The 20,489-nt window shown below is 40.9% G+C and overlaps 1 protein-coding gene across 1 annotated transcript in view; it reads left to right on the top strand.

The window, feature by feature from the left end:
* LOC109910502 (sodium channel protein type 4 subunit alpha-like) overlaps positions 1-20,489 on the top strand; it is a 110,383-nt gene that overhangs the window by 48,531 nt on the left and 41,363 nt on the right. The window contains exons 15-19 of the mRNA XM_048614391.1: positions 6,576-6,998; positions 11,646-11,687; positions 12,978-13,101; positions 15,184-15,338; positions 15,863-15,895. Of these exons, the coding sequence (XP_048470348.1) occupies positions 6,576-6,998; positions 11,646-11,687; positions 12,978-13,101; positions 15,184-15,338; positions 15,863-15,895 (777 nt within the window). The remainder of the gene's footprint in view (positions 1-6,575; positions 6,999-11,645; positions 11,688-12,977; positions 13,102-15,183; positions 15,339-15,862; positions 15,896-20,489) is intronic.

A 20,489-nucleotide genomic window follows, 5' to 3' on the forward strand; every position in this document is an offset into this window, starting at 1 on the left:
GCTGTGACTAAATATATTTATGAGTATGATACAAGTGATTTATTTAAGGCTTATGTCTGACCCACATAATGCAAGCCAAAGAGTTGTGTACTGTGAGATCACTGTTAAGACAGTTTGCAAATCATTTCTGTTTGAGGACAAAAGAAAATTGATGCAAAATAAATTGAAAGCAATCTCCAATGGCACCCAATATGGATTGTGTGCAAAACGTTATCATGTGAGGTTGTTGGTTTGGAATCTGTGCAATAGGTGACAAGTACAGGGCAATTACTGCTAAGGGTGAAGGAAATGCACGAGCCTCCATCTTTGGTTCCATTTGGATTCCATAAGAGTCAGCAGGAATTTAATCACACCCTTGGAATGTGATCAGCTCAGCAGGATTCAAGAGAGAGGATTCTCCAGGGAATAGTCTTCTCTATGACTCAGCTTGTTAGTACCTATTGAGGATAAGTAGAAATATTTGGTGCGATTTAGTTTACATCATAATGCATTTGATTTCAGTTGGCACAATTCTGAACGTTCGTATTTAAAAACACATGATGCAATTGTGTTAGTGGAGAATCCAAGAATTCAGCTTTGCAATAGCCATAGTAATACTGTTGATGTAAGTCACAAATGAGTGTAATTGGTGCTATTTGCAGCAAGCGTTTGTGCAAAGCCCATATACTATACATAATTATACACATCTATTTCATTAACTAGTGTAACCTTAACTTATTTACTTTGATATGCTTTGACATTGTAGTGATTGGAACCAGGATGACCTCGCTGACTACGAGATTGTTGATTGGAGTTGTTAACCTAGACCAATCAGGAAAGCCCTGATTGAAAAGTATAACCAGGAGATTAGAATCTCCTTACTTCAGGGACTGACTCTGAGCTGGCTGATCAGTCAGTGTACTGTGCAGAAGTAAATAAAGGGTGATGTGGTGACGGCAAACAGCCTTTGAGTAGTTATTTCAGTGGCAGCGGGAGCAAACAGGCCGCGCGGAAGAACATTCGTTTGCAACAGTCATCTTGGAGTTGGAGTAAGCGTTTCTGGCATCATGCCTTTATTTGGGAAACTTGACTCATTTGATCCTGCTGTTGAAGACTGGGCCTAGTATGTGGAAAGAATGCGATGTTTTTCTGGGTAAATAACATTGGCGCAGATGAACAGCAACGAGTAATTCTTCTGACTGCTTGCGGACCCGCAGCATTTTTGGTTATAAGTGGCTTACCCCTCCCAGAAGCACAAAACACTAAAACCTTCAAGAGTTGATAGAGTTAGTTAAGGAATATTATGACCCCCAACCCTACTATAATTCTGAGACACCATCTGTTTTATTTGGCTGTTAGAGAACTGGGGAATCCATATTGGGAGTTTTGACGAATTGAGACGACTGGCCGAGGCATGTGATTTTGGGTTAACACTGAATGAGATGCTGAAAGACCATTTGGTATGTGGGATTAATGACTTAGCATGCAGAAGTGCTTACTAGTTGAAGCACAACTGGACTTCAAACAAGCACAACAACTGGTTTTGTCATTAGAAAATGCAGCAAGTGGAGCATTGGAGTTACAGGGCATCCCAATGGAAGTGGACTCCCTTACCTGCCTGACTGAGCTTGGGAATACCACTTGAGTGTAGGCATTCACAGAGCCTCATGCACGGCGTATCCTGAGCAGGGGTACCCTAAGCCAACCCACAGCAGAACCCCACAACAAAGCTGAGCATTGGCTAAGTGGCTAAAAGGTTCTTCAGAATGTAGGCCGGCAAGTCAAAGTATTTGGTGTCAGTATGCGAACTCAAGACAGCAAAGGAGCCCTAAAAGGCCTGACTTGAGTAAGAAAACTTGTAGGCCGGTACCCAGGACAGCGCACACCCTGGAAAGTCCCCCTACATGTGGGTTGGAACAATTAAATTGCTTAGTGACACCCAAATCAGAACGATTAAAGTTACTGTTAGGTTAAATGGTCACCCAGTTCACATGTAGGTTGATATCGGCACAGCTGTATGTTTTGTTGCAAAATCTGTCTTTAACAAGATTCGCTCAGGACTCCAATCTTTAAGTTTGCACAAGACCTCAGCCAGACTGACAGCATACTCTGGGGAACCATTGCAGATTAAGGGTACAACTTTGGTTCTGGTCTCCTATGAGAAGCAATTGGTGCAGTTTCCACTGATGGTAATAAAAGGATCAGGCCCAAGCCTATTGGGGTGGAACTGGTTGAGAAAGAGTCACCTGGATTGGCTTGTCATTTTTCGATTAGAAAATGGCTGCCTCAGTGAAGACGTAGAGAAATAACCAGGTGTATTTCAGAAAGTGCTTGGGACTATCAAAGGGGACAAAGACGCTTTACATGTTGGCCAGGAACCAGTTCCGAGATTTTACAAGGCCCACCCAGTGCCATTGGCCTTGCAGACAAAAGTAGAGGTGGAAATCAGGAAGCTGGAGAGAGAAGGAACCATCAAACCAGTGCAGTTTGCAGAATGGGCAGCACCGGTCGTACCGATTGTGAAACCTTTCTGGACCCGGTGTAGACGATGGCATATTACTGTGGGGAGCAAAGTTGAATATCCCGAGTAAAGGTCGCCACCAGATACTGGCTGAACTCCACCAGGGTCATCAAGGGGTTTCCAAGATGATGATGCTAGCAAGAAGCTATGCCTTGGAGCTGGGGTTGGATGCTGGCATTGGTGGGGCAGTGCCCAGAGTACCAACAGGGACAAAAATTGCCATCAGCAGCACCCCCACATTCGTATGAATGGCCAGGAAAACCTTGGACTCAGTTGCATGTTGACTTTGCTGGTCCTTTCATGGGCTCAATGTTCCTGGTCATTGTGGACACCCATTCAAAGTGGTTGGACATACATAAAGTTCATTCAGAAAACTCAGGAATGACAGCTGAGAAGCTGTGAGCATTGTTCAAGATACAAAGGCTCCCAGGAGTATCAGTCACAGACAATGGGATGTCATTACCAGCAGGGAATTTGAATATTTCTTAAAGTCCAATGGCATTCAGCGCATAAGGACAGTTCCGTACTGTCCATTGTCCAATGGTCTAGCGGAAAGAATGGTCCAAATGTTGAAAGCAAGCTTAATGAAGCAACCTACAGCATCAATTGATACCAAACTGTCCTCGTTCCTATTCGATTATAGGACCAATCCACAAGCAACAACAGGGATAGCTTCAGTAGAGTTGCTGATGGGGAGAAGACTCTGCACCAGGTTAGACCTGATATTTTCAGACTGGGGGGGTGGGGGCAAGGGGGCAGTGGAGGGTGAAACACTAATGCCGGCCACATGCCTTCTCTAAGTGAGAGAGGCAATTTAATTCAGGGGATGAAGTTTGGTGCTGGAACCATGGAAATGACCATGTATGGGCACAAGGCAAGATCCCATCACTTACAAAGTTTGGGTACGTGTTACAGTCCTGAACAAACACGTGGATCACCTGAAAGCTGTTCCCTCACAAACGGGGCAGGAACAAAACATACTGGCCCCTCAGAACAGCCAGGAGGCCTGTCTGAAACCATAGGCTCTCCCCCTCTGTCGAGGAAACCTCAGAGTCTGAGATGGATGCAGCCTCAAAACATTACCATCGGAAGAAGAGGAGCAAACTCTCCCACGACACTCAGGACATAAGAGTTGGGCCACAGTGCAGTACACACAGCCCGTGTTAGAGTCTGAATCAGAGGAACCAGACTTGGTGTGAAAACGTCACATATAAAGCTACGAGTGAAAGACATCCACGGACTTGGGGGAGAGATGTAGTGATTGGAACCAGGTTGACCTCATTGACTAGAAGATCGTTGTTTGGCCCTGGTTACCAACCCTAATCAGGAAAGCCCTGGCTGACCAATATAAACAGGAGGTTAGAATCTCCTTAGTTCTGGTGACTGACTCCGAGCTGACTGGCCACAGCCAGAGTACTGTGCACAAGTAAATAAAGAGTGACTTGGTGATGGGATAGTGGCCTCTGTGTAGTTATTTCAGAAGTATTTGTTTTTTACAACAAAAAAGATAGATTTTAATGCTCAGTACTGTTGGCGGAGTGTCTGGTCCATCCTGAGGGAGCTATAGGCCTTGATGCCATGGCGCATCCAACATGAACTTCCTCTATTGCATCCTGCACAGAACGAGCAAAAATTGTTTCATTCTGTTCTTTTATGGGATGTGGGAACTGTTGGTAGTCCAGCAATTATTGGTCATTCCTTACTGCTATTGAGAAGGTGGTTGTGAAGCATCCTCTTGAACCACTCAAGTCATTGTCTGCAATCATGCACACAGTTCTCTTGGTGAGGGAGTTCCAGGAGTTTGAACAAGTGATGGCAATAGGACAGAGATATCTTTTCCTGTCAATGTGGTGTGTAATTGTAGTGGAATTTGCACTGGCAGGCACTCTTATGTGCCCTTTGCCCTCGGTTATCTAGATGACACAGGCTGCCTATTTGGAAGGTTCTGCCAAAGCATCCTTGGTGATTAGCTGCAGTACATCTTGTAGATAGTGAATTCAGCTGTTGCCTTGAGCTAGTGTTAGAGGGGTTTAATTTTTAAGATGATGGATGGGATGCTAATGAGGCAGTTTCCTTCTTGTGGATGAGTACTTTGAGAGTACTGGAGCTGGAGGAATATTCCATCACATTCCTGACTTGTGTATCTTCAATGGTGGAAAGACTCTGGGGTGTCAAGAGTTAAGTTACTCAGAATTCTCAACCTGTGACTTGCTATTCTAGCTGCAGCGTTTGTGTTAAAAAGTTATATTTTGACTAATGGTGTCACCCCCAGAATGTTGATGGTTAAAGATTCATCCATGGCCCTAGGTGTGCTATATTGAATTTTAAGGTTAGATCAAATGGTTAGATCATCTCTCAACTAACAATGCTCATTGCTTGGCACTTGTGTTAAACAAATTTGTCACTTGTCAGCCCAAGCCTGAATGATGTCTAGGTCTTGCTGCATGCTAACACAGGCCACCTCATTAGCTGAAGAGGCCAGTCCAACTGTCGGGGAATATTTGGATTGTGGCAGAAGAGCATTTGGCTGCATCATTCTTATGAAGCTCAAAAGTATTCCTATTTTTTGTGGTTGCACAAAAATAATTCTTTATTTACCCTCTTGTACCTTCCCTCTTCACCAATCAGTGCAGCTGAACATGTGCCTATTGTCCCTCAATACTGCATAGAGTATGACAAAGGAAACCAGTCTGCAGTGTGAATTAAAGAGCACATTGAGTTAAGTGAAAGCCTGTGTAATCCAGAAGAAAACTGCGGTTTAAGTTTGTGCTAAGTTTGCCACAGCTGATTAACTGTACTGCTTTCATTTTCCTAATCAAAAATTAATAAAATTAGCTCTGTGTGTCTCTATGGATTAAAGAACTTATTACTGAGCAACTACAATGGCCTGGCAGTATTATTGCTAGACTATTAGTCCAGAGATCTAGGAAATGTTCTGAGGATCCAGGTTCAAATCCTACCATGGGAGTAGAGCTTTCATTCAGTAAAAATCTGGAATCAAGAATCTAATGATGACCATGAAACCATTGTTGATTGTTAGAAAGCCCCACTTTATTCATTAGTTCCCTTTTGGGAAGGAAGCAGCTGTCCTTACCTGGTCTGGTCTACAATATGACTCCAGACCCACAGCAACATGCTTGACTCTAAGCTGCCTGCTGGATGATTATGGATGGGCAATAAATGATGACCTTGCCAGTGACATCCATATCCTCCGCATGAATTAATAATTATAATAATTATAATAATTATTGGGCCCACTTAATTCTTGTCATTCTGGTCTAGGCTTGTTTTTGTGGGTCTGCTGTATGTGGATCATGGAGTGCTATGGGCTACTTGTAAAGTTTAAACTCTTATTGCCAATAATACCTGAGGTTTCTTACACTGACTTATCTCAATTTCCTGTTTTAATATTTGTTCACCAAAGAGGCATTGGGCCTCTCCAAACTATTAGGCGTACCAAATTTAAACAGGAGAAATCAGCAAATAAGAAATATAATCAGGAACAGAACTTAATTGCTGGGGCTCCGAGAACCCAAAAGTGGTTAGGATTCAGAGCCAGGACACTCTTTGGACTCCCCTGCAATAGAAATAAATAGATTTTCCTCAAAAGAAAATTAATCATCCTGTATATTACTACTGGTACTATCAGAGGAATGCGAAAGCTGAAACAAAAACAGAAGTTGCTGGAAAAACTCAGCAGGTCTGGCAGCATCTGTGAAGAAAAAATCAGAGTTAAAGTTTCAGGTCTAGTGACCCTTCCACATCACCAGACCTGAAACGTTAACTCTGATTTTCTCTTCACAGATGCTGCCAGCCCTCCTGAGCTTTTCCACAACTTCTGTTTTTGTTCCTGATTTACAGCATCCGCAGTTCTTTTGGTTTTGAATGGGAAAGCAGTGTGTGGTTTAGAGAAGACATTTGATAAAACAATAGAACAGAAGTTGCATGTTGATTATGTTTTTAATCCCTAGGACTTTGGGTGCAACATAACAACCATTCTTTTCCCTTTTCCTGTGGCCTGTGTATACGATATTAATAAGACTGTGATCATTGATGGCCAAATGTTCATTTGCAGGTGCTTAACCTCTTCCTGGCTTTGCTGTTAAGCTCCTTCAGTGCAGATAACCTCTCAGCACCTGATGATGACTCAGAAATGAACAATCTGCAAATTGCACTCAACAGAATCACCAGGGCGATAGATTTTGTGAAAGGCTTTATTCTCAGTATCTTTCGAAGAAAGAAACCTGACCAGGAAGTGAAACAATTAGATGACTTGTCGTCTTCAAAAACTGGGGCTCTTGACTTTAACCACACAGACACAGAGACTGGAAAGGAAGAGCGGTCTAAACTTGATGGGGTTACCACAACAAAAGGGAAAAATGATCACTTGGGCCTCTTGGCCAACGCTCACTTGACTGTTCATGTTCCTATTGCCGAGGGTGAATCTGATGCTGAAGAGGAGGAACAAAGCTCTGAAGACACTGAGGATGTCAACATGGTGAGAAGCGTGGTTTGGATTTTGAGCATCTCATACTCGTTTGCTTAAATACTCATAAAATTATTCATTAAATATTGAGCACAAGATGGCATTCAAGCAACAGTTCAGCAAATCTTAAGTGTGGATTATTTTCTGTCTGTGAATTGTACTACCTATGCTCGATTTTCATTGTCAGAGGGCATAGTCAGACCAGGTGTAAGGTTATACACAGGATAGAAATCACCATGCAATGCCTGGTCTGTTCTAAATCTTATGCCTGAATAAACAATATAAGACAGCCTCCCTCCCAAAACTGACAGGATTGATAGGGGCAGAAATGAGGGAGGAAACATTATGATGCCAGGAATGGTTTTCAGCACAAAACTGGCACTGGACAAGCGCTTTGGTCATGCTATAAGACCATACAAAATTGGGACAGGAGCACATTGTTCGACCCTGAAGCTTGCTCCACCATTCAATAGGATCATGGCTGTTCCAACATTCCTCACATCTAATTTCCTGCCCTTTCCCCATAATCCTTGAAACCCTGACTGATCAAGAATCTACGTATCTCAACCTTAAATATACCCAAGGATTGTGCCCTGTGAAAGAAGAAATTCCTCCTCAACTCAAGTCTTAAATTGTCACCCCTTTATTCTGAGTAATTCCCTCTGGTCCTAGACGCTGAGGGGAAACACCCTCTCAGCTTTTACCCTGTCAAGCCCCTTTAGATTCCTGCATGTTTCAATGAGATCACCTCTCATTTTTCTAAACTCCAGTGAATAGGTGCCCACCTCTTTATCCTTTGCATCTAAGACAATCCCTTCATACCGGCGATTATCATAGCGAACCTTCTCTGATCTACTCCAATGAAAGGATATCATTCCTTGGATAAGGGGACCAAAACTGCTCACAATACTCTGGATGTGGTCTCACCAGAACCTTGTACAGTTGTAGTAAAACTTCCCTATTCTTAAACTCCAAACCCCTTGAAATAAGAGCAAACATTCCAGTAACCTTCCTGATTACCTGCTGTAGCTGTGTGCTAGCTTTCTGTGTTACATGCACAAGTACCCTGAAGTGCCTTTGTGTTGCAGCTTTCTGAAGTTTTTCTCCATAATACTTTTTTTCTTTTGTTCTCCTTTCCAAAATATCCAACTTCATATTTTCCCACATTATACTCCGTTTGCCAAGTTTTTTGACCGCTTACTTAACCTATCAATATCTCTCTGCAAAGTGTTTATATCCCTCTTGAAACCTCCCTTTCCACCTACTTTTGTGTCATCTGTAAATTTGGCTGCAGGATATTCACTTCCTTTCTCCAAATCATTAAATTACATTGTAAACTTTGGGGTCCTAGCACCGATCCCTTCGGAACTCCATTTGTCATGGATCACCAAACTTACAAGAATCCCTTGTCCCTACTTGCTGCTTCCTGCCCATTAGCCAATTCTCTATCCATGCCAATATATTATTGTAATACCATGGGCTCTTATCTAACGTTTTGTGAGGTACTTTGTTGAACGCCTTCTGAAAGTTCAAATTCAACACATCTTCTACTTCCTCCCTATCCATTCTGGTTGAGATTTCCTCGGAAAGCTCTAATAAGTTAGTCAGGCACGATTTCCCTTTCATGAAGCCATGCTGACATTATTTTATTAGATTATGATTTCCAAATGTTCTGCCATTACTTCCTTAATAATTGATTCCAAAACTTTTCCAACAATAGATGTTAGTCTAATCAGCCTATGGTCACTCCCTTCTTGCCTCCCTTTTTGAATAAGGGTGTCACACTAACAGTTTTCCAATCCTCTAGTAGTTCTCCAAATTCAATGATTCTTGGAAAATCACAACCAATGCATCTACCATCTGTGGACCTACCTGTTTTATATCATGCCAACACGTAAAAAGTGATACAAAGCTGGGGTTAGGGTGACATAAGAGCTCTTGAGTGGAGATCATTTCTGCTCCTCTTGGTCCATAATGACATAAAGGTAATGTTGTCCTTAAACTGATCCTGGCTTCTTCTGGCCAGTCATTATGTATGACTGTGTTCATCTGCTGTTACTGACACACACAGTTGACATTAATGTCATGTTGCAGGATCGATAATGTAATCAGGCTGTGACATTTACATCCAAATTAGCCCGTGACCTGCCTCAAGTGACAAATCTGAAATGACAGCAGGCAAGAATGAAGGAAACTCAGGCTGATAAGTGGACTAAGTCCAATCTTAGTTGATCTCTCATACATAAAAAATTTACAAGTTAGAAGCAGCAAGAGGCCATGGCTGTAGCCTGCTCATCTTTAGTTTCCTGCACCATTCAATAAGACCATGGTTGATCAATTTGATTGTAGCCTAAACACCACATTCCCACATTGTCACAATCGCCATTATCAATCAAGAATCAATCTACCTCTGCCTTAAAAGAATTCAATGATCTGCCTCCACCATTCTCTGGGCAAAAACATTTCAGACTCTCAACCCTCTGAGGGAAAAAAAATCTTCCTCACCTCCATCATAAACGCGAGCATCTTAATTTTAAATGGTATCACCAAGTTCTAGATTCTCTCACAAGGCAAAACATTCTTTCAGCATTCAAACTCTCACATCCTTTCAGAATTGTATATGCTTCAGTAAGATTACCATTATCATTCTTCTCTACTCCAGTGGATACAGGCCCAACCAGTTCAGCCATTCCTCTCAGATAATCCCCTCCCATCGAGGTATCAATTGAATGGCTTCTAATGCATTTAGATCCTTTTTTAAGCCAGGGAAACAAACTGTATGTAGTATTCTGAATGTGACTTCACAAACATTCTATATCAAAACATGCCTACTTTTATATTCCATTCCTCTTGCAACAAACAACAACTTTCCATTTACTTTCCTAATTACTTGCTGCGCCAGCATATTAACTTTTATGTTTCATATACCAGGTCCTGCCAAAGTAGACAAACTTATATTTTCCCCATGTTATACGCCATCTGTTAAATTTTTGCAACTTTATCTATATCCCTTTGCAAACTCCTTAAGTCCTCTTCATAACTTAGGCACAAAACTATCTTTGTATTGTCAGAAAATTTAGCAACCACACCTTGGGTCCCTTCATCCAGTTCATTCGTATAAACTATAAATTAAGGCTCCAATAGCGATGCCTGTGGCACATCATTTGTCACATCCTGACAACCTGAAAACAACCCATTTATGCCCGTCCTTTGCTTCCCATTAGCCAAACAATTCTCTATCCATGTTTAATATGCTCCCTCTTCACCAGTAGCTCTTGGTTTGTAAGGTAACTTTTGATGTAGCACCTTATCAATTTTCTTCTGGAAATCTAAGTATTGTACTTCCACTGATTCCCCTTTATCTATGTTGTTTGTTACTTCCTCAAAGAACCCTGATAAATTAATTAACCATGATTCTCCTTCACAAATCCATGTTGATACTTCATTATGGTTTTAACATTTTCAAAGTGCCTTGCTTTAACCTCCATAATAATACATTCCAGCATTTTTTCTTTGAAATATATCAAGCTTATTTGCCTGTAGTTTCCTGTTTTCTGTTTCCCTCCTTTGTTTTTGAATAAAGCGATGTAATTCGCGTTTTTCTAATTTGTTGAGACTTTTCCAGAATCGATAGACTTTTGGTAAATTGCAAATGATACATCTAATATCCCAGCATGTGCTTCTTTTAACACACTAGGCTGAAATCCATCAGGGCCAGGGACTTGTGAGATTTTAATTTGAATCATTTTCTTCAGTACCCTTTCCCTGATGATTGTAATTGTATTAAGTTCCATGCTCCTTTACACATGCTAATTCCAAATAACGAGACCCAACCATTTTGAGAAGATTCCCTCCACTTTTGGGGACTTGCACTTATTTAATTTAAGATGTAGAAACAAACAAGTGAGAAATTTAAAATCTTTTATCATGTACTTTACAGACTCCAATCCTGAATAGTTATCAGTTTGATTCAATGGTTTCTTTTCTTCAACGAAAAGAAGTCAACATTCTGCTGTTATCAGTTCTGAGCCTAAGTAGTGGCACTGAGAAGGGACAAAAAAAATTGACACATAGAAAACAGAAACAGGAGTAGGCCATTCAGCCCTTCAAGCCTGGTCTCCATTCAATGTGATCATGGCTGATCATCTAACTCAATACCCTGTTCCTGCTTTCTCCCCATGCCCTTTGATCCCTTTATCCCTAAGAACTGTCTTTAACCTCTTCTTGAAAACATTTTTCAATGTTTTGGCCACAAATGCATCCTGTGGTAGAGAATTCTACAGGCTCACCACTCTCTAAGTGTAGAAATTTCTCCACAACTCAGTTCTAAGTGGCCTACACTGTATGACCTAGAAGGTAGGGCATTTAAGTATTTTACAACAAACAGGGAACAAAGCTTATTGCCAAGTCACTCTAGTTCCGTTTGCAGATCTCAGTTTTACAGCAGAGTCATTTGAGGCCTTGGATCAGGTCTTTAACTTGTCTTCTTCAGAGGTAAGGAATAATGTCAAATGAACTGGACCTGTAGATACCACAGTAAACTGAAGGATTAATATCCATAGAGTCCATTATTTAAGCCTCTATACAAGGCCATGTCTGAATAAACCTTCAGTTTGATAACTAGACTGAAATGTGTGTCCTTTTAATGTTTTTCCTCAGGATCGGGACCTATTGCCAATTAAAGATGAAATTCCCAAATCAGTAAGTTTATGTGCACAGTTGTCACTTGGATGATTTATTGGCTGATGGCTGGGACTTCTTTCCTACTGTGGACCTGAAAAGCCTTTTCAAGTATATAGATCTTCATTGCCTTGTAAAACACTTCCTACGCAGATGCACTTACTTTGATGTGCAGCCACTGTTGTTATGCAGTAAAATATTGGCCTCTTTTTGAATGTATGTTGTCCAGGGTAACTCATTTGCTTATATAATAGTAGTAATTCGCTTATGTGAACTTCATTGTAATACATTGAGGGCATGAACATTTCTCTAATAGTGGGGCAATTAACAAACAATTGAAAGGATGTGATAGAGCCTCAACAGAAGGATGACACAAGCACTGGTGCAGCACTCCTTTGGTTTTATAATATAGATTATACTTGTGTGCTGCATATGGATTTTAGGGGTAACTTCTAACTCTGATATGGCAGCAATTCTGGTACATTTATTCTTGTTTTCCACCATCAGTCCTTGATCATTCGATGATATTCCAGCATTAATCCTTGATCATTCGATAATACTTTGCAAAGATAAATTCAATGCTTTACAACTGTTCTGGGTAGAAGGATTCTTAGCAGGTGCTGCCAAATTCCAGGGAGCCACTACAAATATTGGTACGCTCCCAGACTGTACCTCATCTTTTTGAAAGTCTGTTTGACATACCCAATGGAAAATGTTACCGACGTTTGCAGAAACTATGGGGTGAAATTGGCCTTGTGTGACATTGAAAAATAGAGGACAGCAAACAGTAGTCCATCTTGCATCATTCTCAAGTTTCCATTGAAGCGCCAGTAAATTTCAGATCCATTTATCATTACACCACAACAAAAACAATGGGTCAGTAAGTCAGTAGATATTGAAAATTTTAACATGGAGACCTCTTGGTATATCCTGCCCCAGACGGAAACCCATGTGATGACCTTACGGCTATCTGGGATTCCTTTGCGCATTCCCTAAGGCTTTCATTTCAAACGCTGATACTGTTTTTATAGTACTCATTAGCTCATGTGGATCAATGACTGAAACAATAGAATGCCCACACAAGGAGCAACATAATTGCATTACCAAACAAATGTACTTGCAGAAAATAAGAGTTGTGAATATGTCACAGGAATGCTAGCAAATCTAGCATTGATTTGTCAGCTGCTCCAAGCCTGGCCGACTTTCTGTTTATCTTGTCCTGTCAATAATTTTGATTTTACTTAGAGAATTTTACTGTGGCTCCTCTCTATTTCAATATTAATTATTCACTGCTATTTCATTCCTGTACAGATTAAATTGAATATAGATTCTTCCCAGTGCAGTACCGTGGATCTGAAAGCTCATGAGAAAGAGGTAGAGGAGGTTGCAGAAGAAAACTCTGAGAATAATGAACCAGAAGCATGTTTGACAGAAGGTAAAAGCACTGAAAGAGATAGAAGTGAGGGAAGGAAAGGAAAAACTTTAGGCAGGATGTGACCCACTGTACTAGAGTTCCAACATGTTGATTCATGCAATAGTAGCAAAAACAGAAATTACTGGAGAAACTCAGCAGGTCTAGCAGCATCTGTGGAGACAAAGCAGAGTTAATGGTTTTGCTCCAGTGACCTTTCTTCGGAACACATTATGATACAATAGTACGCTTACCACTTATTCCATTTTCAAAGTTTTGTGATCCCATTCTCATTTTCCATCGAGATACATCCAGATGCAAAGAACAGGAACTACTTTATAAATTCAGCTCTTGCAGTGCCTTGCTATAATCAGTGTCCATGTTTAAATATGGCAACCAGAGCTGTATAAATTACAGATAAGGAAGAGACACCGTCTTGTTGTAGCCCCATTATATGTCCTGTCATTTGTATTAGGAATATAACAAGCAGGAACAGGAGTATAAGCCATCAAGCGTACTTCATTATTTCAAAAATCTTAATTCAAAAAATCTCAAATCCATTTTCCGACCAGATCCCCTAATTTCCTTACAATCTAAAATCATATTGACATCAGGCTTGAACAAAATCAATGACTGATCATCCACAATCCTCTGTGGTAGAGAATTCCAAAGATTCAGTGCTCATTTCCATGGACTGCACAACCCAAGATTTTATTTACCAGACTGTATTCCGCCAACATTCTCAAACACTTTCCATGTATCTTCAAACTTCATTTACTTTATACCTGTAGTGTTTAACTTTTTTTTACCCTTTTGTACCACTTTATACTTGTCAACAATGAAATTGAATTATAGTTTCTCAATCCATCTGGTAAATCTGCATGAGTCTCCCTGTGCTTGTTCAGCCCACTCCTGAGTACCCATAACCGTCTTTCTCCCTTTGAACAGTTTTGATTGTAGCCCCTCTTGCAAATAATTGGTATAATGCATCAATAAGAAAAGCTTCAGCTACTCCTAGTGGTATATTGTCAGATAACTAATTTGATGTCAAACCACTTCAAGACATCCACCTAGTTGACTAACTTGCATATAGCTGTACCTGAAAACACTTGTTGATGTATAGATAAAGAATGTCAATGATAAATCTCTTTATCCAACTTCTAATATTATCTTGAAAAATTCTAATGGAGTTATTGAGCACGATCTCTCCTTCTCCGCTACTATACAGCCATGCTGACTAGCTTTAAACATTTACTTATTCTTCAAGTTTTTCACAATGCCGTTGTCCCTGACTCAGAAAGTTTTGGGTTCAAACTGAAAGTTAAGCAATTGATCAAAGTTGAATCCCCAGTGTCGTATGCAGGCTGTATCTTATAGTTGAGAAAATGAACGAAAGTCTCCAATTATCATATCAAGTAGACATAAAACTACCTCCAGAACTCTTCAAACAAAGACATTTAGATTCATCCAGAGATCTGGCAAACATTTAAACCACATCCCACATCAATAAAATATTTTAGCTGATCATCGGTGTCATTTAATTTTAGTGCACTGCCTACGTTGTTACAGTGACTATAATTCAAAAGTGGCTGTACAGAACCTTAAGATTCTTGAGAGGATGTATAAGCTGCTGAACAAATGCAGGTTCTTTCTTTTGAGACATAGTCCAATATTTTGGACATGATGCATGTCAGTTTGTGCTTCCCAGACTTTTCTTTAACGATAGATATTAATTATCCTTCTCTTCAAAATCTTTGGTTCATCTGCCAAATCTTGTGATTCCCCCAGACAGTATGTGACCAATTTTATCAACCGGTAATTTTAAATAATCCTGCTATCTCCTTCCTCCTTGGTTTGTGAGCAGAAATTCACCTCTGGTGATGCCCTATTAATACTTGCATTATAAAATTACATTTTATATTTATGTTATCAGTGGGAACTGACTGCTGAGACATATTCCAACATCTGTTGAAAACCATGTCTTTCTAGTGCATTCTTTTCTGAGGTCAAATTTTTTGCGGAAGTTTTTTATAGGAAATATTAGGTGTCATCCTTGGGGAGCAAAGTGCTTAAAATAACCTTTTTAAACTTTTTCTGCTTGTACAGGCTGTTTGAGAGTCTGTCCTTGTCTTGATATCGATAGAAAGAGTGATCGAGGAAAGATGTGGTGGATTCTGAGGAAGACCTGCTTCAGGATAGTAGAACACAACTGGTTTGAAACATTCATTATCTTTATGATCCTGCTGAGCAGTGGTGCCCTGGTAAGTTTCAATACCTTCCCTGTAAGTTTTTATTACCTACTGGAGGATTGTTCCAATTGATACTAAGTGGAGGACCAGAATTTTTAAGCCAGAGATAACAAGGTGTAGAGCTGGATGAACACAGCAGGCCAAGCAGCATCAGAGGAGCAGGAAGGCTGACGTTTCGGGCCTAGACCCTTCTTCAGTTCATCCAGCTCTACACCTTGTTATCTCAGATTCTCCAGCATCTGCAGTTCCTACTATCTCTGAAAGAATTTTTAAGCCAATGGGCCGAGGAGCAGCAGATGGAGTTTCATTTAGATAATTGTGAAGTGTCGCATTTTGGCAAGACAAACAAGGGCAGGACTTCTACAGTTAGTGCTATGGTCCTGGGGAGTGTTGTAGAACAGAGAGACATAGGTACATAGTTCATTGAAAGTTGCATCACAGGTAGACAGTGATAAAGAAGCCGTTTGGCATGTTGCCTTCATTGCTCAGTATAGGAATTGAGGTGTCATGTTCTAATTCTACAAGACATTGGTGAGGCCAGGTTTGGAGAGATATGGACCAAACGCAGGCAAATGAGACTAGTTTAGTTTGGGAAACTTGGTCAGCATGGACGAATTGAACCAAAGGATGTGTTTCCATGCTGTATAACTCTATGATTCTGTGACTATGATTTAGGTTTGTAATATATGACGCTTCATACGCATCCAGTTTTGAAAGTATCCGTGTGTCCAATATTATGTTTTTGACAAATGAATTCTATGCACGTAAAGTCTGTGTGGGTTAAAATTAAGCAGCAGTCACATTTGAGATGTACATCTTCTCTAAAGGTTATGTGTGAATTAAGTGTTACCTGTGCTTCTTATTTTGGTCTTATTTGATTCTGATTGTCCTTAGGTACATTAGAAATTTTGCGTCTGTTGCAAACTTCCTGCAGTGGCACATTTACATCTTCTCAACTCTCTGTCATACAAATTTCATGCTTTATTCTTGTACTTATATTAGTAACATTGTGATCTATCTGTTAATACATAACACAAACCTGTTGAAAATGAAAACTGAAAAAACTGCAGATGCTGTAAATCAGGAGCACAAACAAAGTTGCTGGAAAAGCCCAGCAGGTCTGGCAGCATCTGTAAAGGAAAAAAAACAGAGTTAACGTTTTGGGTGTGGTGACCTTCCTCAGAACATGTGTTTTTTCCTTCACAGATGCTGCCAGACCTGCTGCGGTTTTCCAGCTACTTTGTTTTTGTTCCTGTTGAAAATGAGATTTTCAAACTACGTTCTTAATGACAATATGATGAGCCTGTGATTTCTTGACACCTCTTCAGACCTTCACTAAATATGCCTGCGTATTCATTCCTATAGTGAAAGACTGGCGAAGGAAAAGCTCCTTTCAATAATGTGTATGGATGTGTAGTCCTCCACATTGTTAATAAAATTTCAGTTACAGATGGCAGTATTTGCTTCAATATATTCCTGCCAGAGGAAAAGAACCAATTGCTGACCTTACAGTTTAAACACACTGAAATTAAAGTTACATCCATTGGGCATGCTTTTTTGAAACTCAAATAATGTGTGTGGCACACTTGCCTTCATTGGTCAGAGCATTGATTATAGGAATTGGGACATCATGTTGCGGCTGTACACAACATTGGTGAGGCCACTTTTGGAATATTGTGTTCAATTCTGGTCATCCTTCTATAGGAAGGACATTGTTAAACTTGAGAGGGTGCAGAAAAGATTTACAAGGATGTTGCCAGGACTGGAGGGTTTGAACTATAGGAAGAGGCTGAATAGGCTGGAGCTTTTTCTACTGGAGCGTCAGAGGCCGAGGGGGTGACCTTTTGAAGCTTTTAAAATCATGAGGGGTGTGAATAGGGTAAATAGCCACAGTTTTTATCCTAGGGAAAAGATTTAAAAAGCACCAGAGGGGTAACTTTTTTCATGCAGAGGTTGATATGTGTACAGAATGAGCTGGCAGAGGAAGTGGTGGAGCCAGATACAATTACAATATTTAAAAGAAATCTGGATAGGTATATGAATAGGAGGGATTTAGAGTGATATGGGGCAAGTGCTGGCAAATGGGACTAGGTCAGACTGAGACGTCTGTCAGAGTTGAAGAGATGGACTGATGGATCTGTTTCCGTGCTGTTTGACTCCATGACTATATTGTAACTTGGCCCAAGCATTCTCTGGATGTCTTCAAAAGCACCTCATTGACTCCATTTATATAGTTTTTTTTAATTGGGAGGGAAAACGATATTGTCCTGGTCCCTTCCTTCATTCTTATTGGTAAATCTCTCAATTGATCAAATGTCATGAGACCCAAAGTAAGATACAGATCTGATTAAAGATGAGAGCCATTTTACAATTTGCTAATCATTTGCCAATCTGGATTACTCATGGTCAGGATAAAAATACCTTAAATTCATTAAGATCTTTACTTTTGTCTGTGTGCTTCAGTCAATCAGACTTAATGTCACTGAAGTCACAATTGTCCATTGAAAAATATCTAAGTGTCAGCTTCATCCTTCAAAAGCATATCCTTCAAATCTGGCTCCAACAGAATTTTAGTTTATTGTCAAAATGCCTGATGCTTCAAATAGTCCATGACAATGCGCCATTTCCTAGTCTTGCCTAAACAAAGCGGACTACTCCAGGTCTCTGACAAACTCATTTCTGATTTTCTCATTAAGATTAGACAGTAGCTGAACCAGTCTCCAATGTTAAACAAAAAAAACGAAAGAACTGTGGATGCTAGAAATCAGAAACAAAAACAGACATTATTAGAGAAACTCAGCAGGTCTGGCAGCAACAGTGGAGAGAAAACAGTGTTAATGCTTCAGGTCCAGGGACTGAAGATCTAAAGAAGGGTCACTGTACCTGAGACATTAATTCTGCTTTCTCTCCACAGATGCTGCCAGCCCTGCTAAGTTTTCCCAGCAATTTCTGTTTTTGTTCCAGCCTCCAATGTTTCCTTGTCTCTTTGAAGAGTATACATTCCCAACACTTACCTTTCAAGCTTAGAATTGGGAAACTATGCAGGAGAGAAATGAGAAACCCTGACCCATATTCAAACACTATGGAGTTCATTTCATTGTAAAATAAAATGGAATATGATGTTTCTTTATCTCGTCTAACAGCAGTTGTATGTCAGATTGATAATTACACTCCATGAGAATCACAAAAGAAACAACAGAACAACAATTTGTACTGGCTGTTTGAGGTGTAATGCTGTAATATCACAACCTATGAAACAGTGTTCAGGAATTAGCAAAATACGAATAGTACAGCAAACTGCTTTTTTACTCTGTGGATTTTTCTTGTATTCATTCATGGATGTGAGTGCAGATGATAGGCCACTATTTATTGTTCATCACTAATAGGGTGGCACATTGGCTCAGTGGTTAGTACTGTTGCCTCACATCATCAGGGACCCAGGTTGGATTCCATCCTTGGGCAACTCTCTGTGTGGAGTTTGCACATTCTCCCTGTGTCTGCTTGCGTTTCTTTTGGGTGTTTCAGTTTGCTCCCACATCTACAGGTGTGCAGGTTAGGTGGATTGGCCATGCTAAATTGTTCATAGTGTCCAGAGATGTGCAGGCTAGGTGGATTAGCCATGGAAAAATTCAAGGTTACAGAGATAGGAAAGGTGGGTGTGTCTGGGTGGGATGCTGTTCAGAGAATCAGTGTGGACTCGCTGAGCTGGATGGCCTGCTTCCACACTGTAGGGATTCTATGATGATAATTGCCTGGAAAACGTGGTGCTGGGGTGCCTTCTTAAACCGCTATAGTCCATGAGGTGTTGGGGGATTGGAGCGGGGGGTGCAGTGGAGGGGGTGGGAGTGTCATTAATTTCACCCACAGTGCTGTTAGAGAGGGAGTTCCATGATTTTGACGCAGGAGCAGTGAAATAGCTCCAAGTCGGGATGCTGTGTAGCTTGGAGAGGAACTTGCAGGCCATGTATCTGCTGCCCTTGTACTCCTGGTGGAAGGGGTTGTGGTTTCAGAAGGTGCTAGGGACCTTTGGTGAGTGAATTCTGTTATTGCTGGATTGGAATCTCCAGGAAGCATCATTTGTGGACAACATCAACTTTTCCAGAAAACATGTCTGCAGAAAAGTTAGGGAAGCACAAGATGTAATTGGCCAGAAAACTGACATTCTGCTGAATATGTGCAATTTGAACTAGCCAAGGGCACTCAGACTGAACGTAAACAATGCCAGGTTTAAATTTTGGATGGCTGCTGTGAGATGGTGTAACTCTTCAAAACAAAAATATTGCAGTTGGTAATCATTTGAAATGAAAACAGAAAATGCTAGAAACATTGAACAGATAAGGCAGTATCAGAGCGGAGAAAAGAACATTTTAGATCGATGACCTTTCAAAGCTCAGGAAACAGACAGTGCTAACAGTCTCCATAGTTCAGACAATGCACAAAATTGCACAGTTTCCCATAGCCAGATGACATTTGGTGTGAAAACTCCCCAAAGTTTTGACAATGCACAGTGCAGCATTCCTCCCATTTGACCCATAACTTCCAGTCCCCAGATCATCAGAGACCAGATGTTATCACACAAGGTGCACATTGGGACCCTTCAGAAGTTATGACTCATCGTATGGGAATTGCCTGGGCAGTTTGTGCACCTGACATGCAATTCCTCTGTTCACTGGGATCCTGTGAGAATGTCGTTGACTCTGATTTAGAGGCAAATTTTGCTTCCTTCCCCAGCCTCCAACTATACTCCTGTCCAGACCTGACTACACTCTCAACCTGACTCAATCATCCCTCCTGCCCATGCTAACCCCACAGCATCCAACAACTGACCCTCACTGTGCCCTCAATTAACCCTTCCAACCCAATTTGACCTGACCACTTCCCAGACCACATGAAACTTCCACTACACACCAAAGCCCAACCCTGCCAAACCCAACCTGATTACCCTTCCTGACTTGACCCTGCTGTCAACCTAACATCCTACTCACTTATCACTAGACCCACCTGTCTCCCTACCCACTTAGCACCCTACCCATTGGCCACCCTATCAATCCACCACCTCAACAACTTCCCACTCGACACACCTACTGCCTCACCCGTCTGACCAACCTGCTTGATGCTCCCTACCATTCTTTCCAGTCACTCACTCATCCACTCACCCATTCA

The sequence above is a fragment of the Rhincodon typus genome, chromosome 30, assembly GCF_021869965.1.
Source record: "Rhincodon typus isolate 14 chromosome 30, sRhiTyp1.1, whole genome shotgun sequence".
Taxonomy (NCBI): domain Eukaryota; kingdom Metazoa; phylum Chordata; class Chondrichthyes; order Orectolobiformes; family Rhincodontidae; genus Rhincodon; species Rhincodon typus.